Source organism: Myotis daubentonii, chromosome 9, assembly GCF_963259705.1.
Source record: "Myotis daubentonii chromosome 9, mMyoDau2.1, whole genome shotgun sequence".
In the NCBI taxonomy this organism is placed as follows: Eukaryota; Metazoa; Chordata; class Mammalia; order Chiroptera; family Vespertilionidae; genus Myotis; species Myotis daubentonii.
Window position 1 is genome coordinate 28108709 of NC_081848.1, and position 5925 is coordinate 28114633.

Sequence of the window (5925 nt, forward strand, 5' to 3'; positions counted from 1 at the left end):
TATTGTTCAGATTATTACATTTGTTCCTCATTTTTCCCCCCGTAACTCCCCTCCTCCCAGTTCCCGCCCTACCCTCCGCCCTCACTCCCCACCCACTGTCCTCATCCATAGGTGCACGAGTTTTGTAAAATATATTTTATTGATTTTTTACAGAGAGGAAGGGATATGCCCTTGACCGGAATCAAACCTGGGACCCATGAGTCCGCAGGCCAACGCTCTATCCACTGAGCCAAACCGGTTAGGGATGTCTATTTATTATTTGAAGTAAGAACCAGATTACAGGGCCTGGGTTATAGAATGTTAAAATGCTCTGTGACAGAATGAGAAATCTAGGAAATATCAGTGCAAGTGAGTGTTGGAGAAGTTTCTGTGAGGGACAGCAGTAGGTAACAACACTACAGGAGGGCACACGGCCCACAGAATAAATTGATTTTTGCTGAAAAAAGGAAACTTCTTCTGCTATAAGCTTACGTGGGTGACTTGCAACAAGTTGATAACTGTTTGAGATAATTTTCTGAAAATTAATTAAATTTGGGATCTTGCAGGTCAATGACCCTTCCGTTGGTTTACAATACTGTACATTGAATTAGAGGGCAGCAGCTGCGCCTCTTTCTAGAATATGTGGTCTTTGATGGCTTTTACATTTGTGTTTCCATAAATTTTAAAAGTGGAGTTACTTAGATTTTCACTTCTGAAACTCCTCACAACATTATTTTCATAGATTTTTAAAAATAGGACTTAAATTCCCAAACATTTGATAATGTGGAAAATAATTCATATGGCATCAATAACTTCTTAACTTGTGATGGGTTTCAACAAAATACAGGTAGCATGGCACCTCTTTTAAAAATAATTTTCTACAGCGTCTATGAAGTAGTGACTACAGTTAATACTGAATTGCATATTGAAAAGTTTCATGTTTCTCACCAGAAAACACATTTACATTCTGTTAAGGTGTCAGACCCCAGGTGTTTTCTATGTGTTGTAACCCTAATTAGCTATCAAACTATAATCTGTATAATCCATTTAAGGTGTTCACTTCCTTTTTTAGATTTTAGCCAATCTCAGCAAGTGGGTGTGGCCTAAGGGGAGTCATATAAAAGGCCCATCTGTGGCAGAGGACACATCACTTCTCCAGAGTAGACTGACTGAAGTTGAAGCTTCTGGTTGAGTGAAGAGAATTCCTACTGACCCTGATATCCACAGAACTCACCGAGGTGGGAGCACTCATAGTAGACTCTGGTGAGTACGGAATTTAGAATAAATATGTTTTTATTTTTTTTGAGTAAATAGCTCAAAAGATGCCTACTTTATCTTATTACAAATATTTTCAATTTTCCTCTCCCATTACTGGGATCTTCTCTAAGTAGAGAAGTAGATTTCCTAGTTAATTGAAATGACATCAATATTTCAAATATCTGGAATTGGAGCACTTTAATAGAGTGATATTTAGTATAATAAGTTATTTCATTTTTTTTTATTTTAGTACCGTATTGCCACTAGATGTTTTTTAGGTCGTAAAAGAGATTTCCCTAATTATGGAAATCATAAACCAACTAAAATGTTTCACATAATGTATGCATGTAAGAATCTACATACACATTAACCTAAAAAAATGTGTCAATGAGAAAAAACTCATAAAGGTCCGCTTTGCTATTCCTTTAATACCTTCAGTTCCAGGCTATATTTGAAAACTTTAAAATAGATCCCAACCACTGTAAGGCTTCCCAAGAAGTGGCACTAGTCATAATGAGAGACTATCAGACATAGCGATGAACCAGTCATGCTTCCATGAACTGCATCTTAGCATTTCCTAGTGTAGAGATTCCTGTGTTTTTATTTGTTTTAAATTATTTACAGGGAGAATTAAGGAGACAGAGGGAGAGAGATTGAGGTATTGATGAGAAAGACAAAGGGGAATCCATTGCCTCCAGCATGCACCTTGAATGTGTATGAAAACTGAGCCATGGCTTGTGCCCTGACCAGGAATCTAACCCATGGGCATCTGGGACAGGTGATGTTGCTCCACCCAACTGGTCCACATTGGCCAGGGCTTTAGTTTTGTATTTATTTATTTATTTAATCCTGGGACTCTATTCAAGTGTAAATACATTAGATGACAGGGGTGAGGAACCTTTTTTCTGCCAAGGGCCATTTGGATATTTATAACATCATTTGAGGGCCATAAAAAATGAAATGAAATTATTGATAATTAGCCTGCTGCAATTTGGTCAAACCTTTAAATTACCCCTATGCCTTGGGAGGGCCAGACCAAATGATTTTGGGGGCCTTATATGGACCTCAGGCAGTATGTTCCCCACCTGGGGATTAGAGGATAACTTTAAGAAATGGCTGGCACCCTACCAAAAACTCAATAAATATTCTTCAATGAATCTTAGATATTGTTGAGCATCTGTCTACTATGATAGCATTTAGGTTTTATTTATTTTATTTTTATTTCAGAGGCAAAGGCAGAGGAAGAGAGACATAGAAACATCAATGAAGAAAGAGAGTCGCTGAATTGCTGCCTCCTGCAAGCCCCACACACTGGGGATCGAGCCTGCAACGTGGCCACCTACCCTGACCTGGTCGCTCAAGCACTGAACCACGCCTGCAAAACAGCATTTATCTTCTGGTGCAACTTTCAGACACTCATTTTCCGAAGCAAAGCCTGGATGTTGTAGAGAGTATGAAGCGAATGCAGAAGGACAGGTACCAGCAGCTGTAGGCCCTGCTCTGAGAGTGTTCCTGTTAGACAAGACAACTTCATCTTCCCACTACTGACATAACGTGGGTGAAAAGAGAACAGAAATCTTTGTCCTCTGACTTTGGAAATCTTGTTTAACTTTCAAACTTGCAATGTCAACGGTTCCAAGTCCGCCACCTCCAGCAGAAATGTCGAGCGGCCCTGCAGCTGAGAGCTGGTGCCACACTGAGATCAAGGTAGTGAAATTCTCCCACAGGTGGACCATCAGTAACTTTAGCTTTTGCCCGAAGGAAGTGGGTGAAGTCATTCAAAGTTCAACCTTTTCATCAGAAGCCATTGCTCAACTGAAATGGTGTTTGAGAGTATACCCAAAAGGGGTAGATGCACACAGCAAGGATTACCTGTCACTTTACCTCTTTCTGGTCACTTCTCCAAAGCGTATATTTTTGGCAAAATTCAAACTCTCCATCCTGAATGACAAGGGAGAAGAAATCAAATGTTTGGAGAGTCACCGGGCATATAGCTTTGTGCAAGGCAAAGACTGGGGATTCAAGAAATTCATCCGGAGAGATGTTCTCTTGGATGAAGACAATAGTCTTCTCCCTGATGACAAGCTGACCCTCCTCTGTGAGGTGAGTGTGGTGCAAGATTCCTTCACCATTTCTGGCCAGAATACCACGAAGATGGTGAAGGTTCCTGAGTGCCAGCTGGCCGATGAGCTAGGAGGACTTTGGGAGAATTCCTGGTTCTCAGACTGTTGTTTTTGTGTTGCTGGCCAGGAATTCCAGGCTCACAAAGCAATCGTAGCAGCTCGTTCTCCAGTGTTTAGGGCCATGTTTGCACATGCAATGGAGGAGAGCAAAAACAATCGGGTTGAAATCATTGACATGGAGCCTGGAGTTTTTAAGGAAATGATGTGCTTCATTTACACGGGGAAGGCTCCGAACCTCGACAAAATGGCTGATGGTTTGCTGGCAGCTGCTGACAAGTATGCCCTGGAGCGTTTGAAGGTCATGTGTGAGGAAGCCCTCAGCAGACAGCTCTCTGAGGAGAATGCTGCAGAAATGCTCACCTTGGCTGACCTCCACAGCGCAGATCAACTGAAAACTCAGGCAGTGCATTTCATCCACTCTCATGCTGAGGGTGTCTTGGAGACCGAAGGGTGGCAGGCAATGGTGGCGTCCCATCCCCACTTGGTGGCTGACATGTACCGCTCTCTGGCTTCAGCACAGGGCGCATGTCTGGGACCCCCACGCAAGCGCCCAAAGCAGTCCTGAGATCCTGCCTGTTGTAAGCCTCCTTTGATTTTCCAGAAGCCGCAGCCACTGTTGCTGCCATTGAGCACCTGATAGACAGCACAATCTGTGGAGTTTTCATCTGCTGTCAGGGGAAGTCTGCATCTCCGCCCAAGATTTTTAGTTTTATTATTTTCCTTAAAGAAATCTTATTTTCCAATGTATCTTTACTGATTTCAGAGAGGAAGTGGTGGGGAGAGAGGGAGAAACATCAGCGATGAGAGTGAATCTTCCATAAGCTGATTCCTGCATGCACCCTACTGGCGATCAAACCCACAACCAAGGCATCTACCCTGACCACCAATGGATCCTTGACCTCCTGGGTCATAGACTGACACACACCGACTGAGCAGCACTGGCCAGGCTGAGCATATTTTCTTCCATAGATTTTAGAGCGAGCGCAAAGGAGGGAAGGAAAGACTGAGACTCTGAGAAAGAGAAAGAGATGCAAGGCCCAGACAGATGCATTGCAAGGGATGGAAACTGCAACCCAGATATGCAGCCTTGAGTGGAATCAAACCCCTGACCCTTCAGGTCTGAGCCAAAGCTGTAAACACTGAGACACTGACCAGGGTGAGGAAACTCCCACACTGGGACATAAACATTTAAATTTTGAAAAATGCTCAAATGTCTGTCTTTAGGGATTTGCTTGTTCTGCAGATGTTGTTCTCATCTCTGCACTTTACTAGATGTGACAACCCAAACTGCACGTGTTGTTGTAGCTCACAATAAAGTAACATCTTAAAAGACCAACTTTTGCCTCAGGACTTTATTTGCAAGGTGCCCACATGATTTCTTTTTCTTTTTGCAGTGATTCTCACTTTGCAGCCGGGAAGAACTAATAGACTTGTCTTCCTACCTGGAGGTTTGATCAGTCTTTGTGTGGGATGTGGTCCCGAAGGTGCAAATGTCTCTCCCGGATCTGAGTGTTTTCATGACTGGGGTGCTGAGACTTCTACCTCTGGGAGACATGACTGGGAGATACAAGTGGGAGACATTGGAATCGGGCTGCTGTAGTCTGTAGTGATGATTGGAAAGAGAGGAATAGGAGTGTCCAGAAGGGCCTCTTCTTGGCTGTGCTAAAACCCACATCCACTACAATGTCTCTGCCACCTCCTCACTTTTACTGCAATATGTGCCCTAACCTATTGGCTGAGTAGGGCCATTCCTGGATTATGAAGGTGAAAGCGTGACCTTTATAAATATAGCTCAAAGTTCCTTACATGTAAAATTTCTTCCTGCTCCTTCTCTCTCCATCTCAGGCCTAACTCTTCCTTTAGTCAATTTTGACTAGAAATAGATTAGGAATCATTCTACATGCTGGGGAACACCAGTACCTAAGAAAGGCTTTTTCCTAATACACTATCAATTAAGACAAACATGTTACCGTTTTTTTGTTTTTGATTTCCTTTCATGCCATGAAAATCCATTCACTATGTTTTTAAATATGATGAAAACATTCAAAACATAGGTTTTGGTTTGCCCTTTACTCAGTTTGTTAAATTCTGCACGCATGATGCACGGCATAGGATATGTTCTCTGGATTTTGCTCTATTTCTAAACTGTCATCAGGAAGTATAATAATAGATGACAGGGGTGTCTGAAAAAGTACAATTAAATGCAAGAAGTTGGCTGATTTCATGTAGCATGATATTCTTCAGGTGCATTCATGCTGCCCCAAAGTTTCAGAAACCCCTCTTTTCAGCTGTGTAGTATTCCATCGTGTAAATGTCCCACAGCTTTTTTTATCCATTTGCCTATGGATGGCCACTTGGGCTGTTTCCAAATTTTAGTTATTGGGCAACAGAAATGAAGGAGAAAATAGACAAATGGAACTAGATCAAAATAAAAAGCTTCTGCACAGCAAAAGAATCATGATCAAAATGAAAAAGGACCCCTCTGCATGGGAGAAAATATTCGCCA

General features: G+C 42.2%; 1 protein-coding gene across 1 annotated transcript; it reads left to right on the plus strand.

Annotated features, from left to right (window-relative positions):
* The first annotated feature begins 2815 nt into the window (after positions 1-2815).
* LOC132240676 (speckle-type POZ protein-like) lies at positions 2816-3984 on the plus strand. Its single transcript, XM_059708173.1, has one exon. It carries the CDS (start codon positions 2860-2862, stop codon positions 3982-3984), a length of 1125 nt encoding a protein of 374 aa, XP_059564156.1. The 5' UTR covers positions 2816-2859.
* Positions 3985-5925: the final 1941 nt, after the last annotated feature.

What these genes read in the sequence shown, in the direction of transcription:
- LOC132240676 (XM_059708173.1), top strand. Translation starts at nt 2,860, where the DNA reads ATGTCAACGGTTCCAAGTCCGCCACCTCCAGCAGAAATGTCGAGCGGC.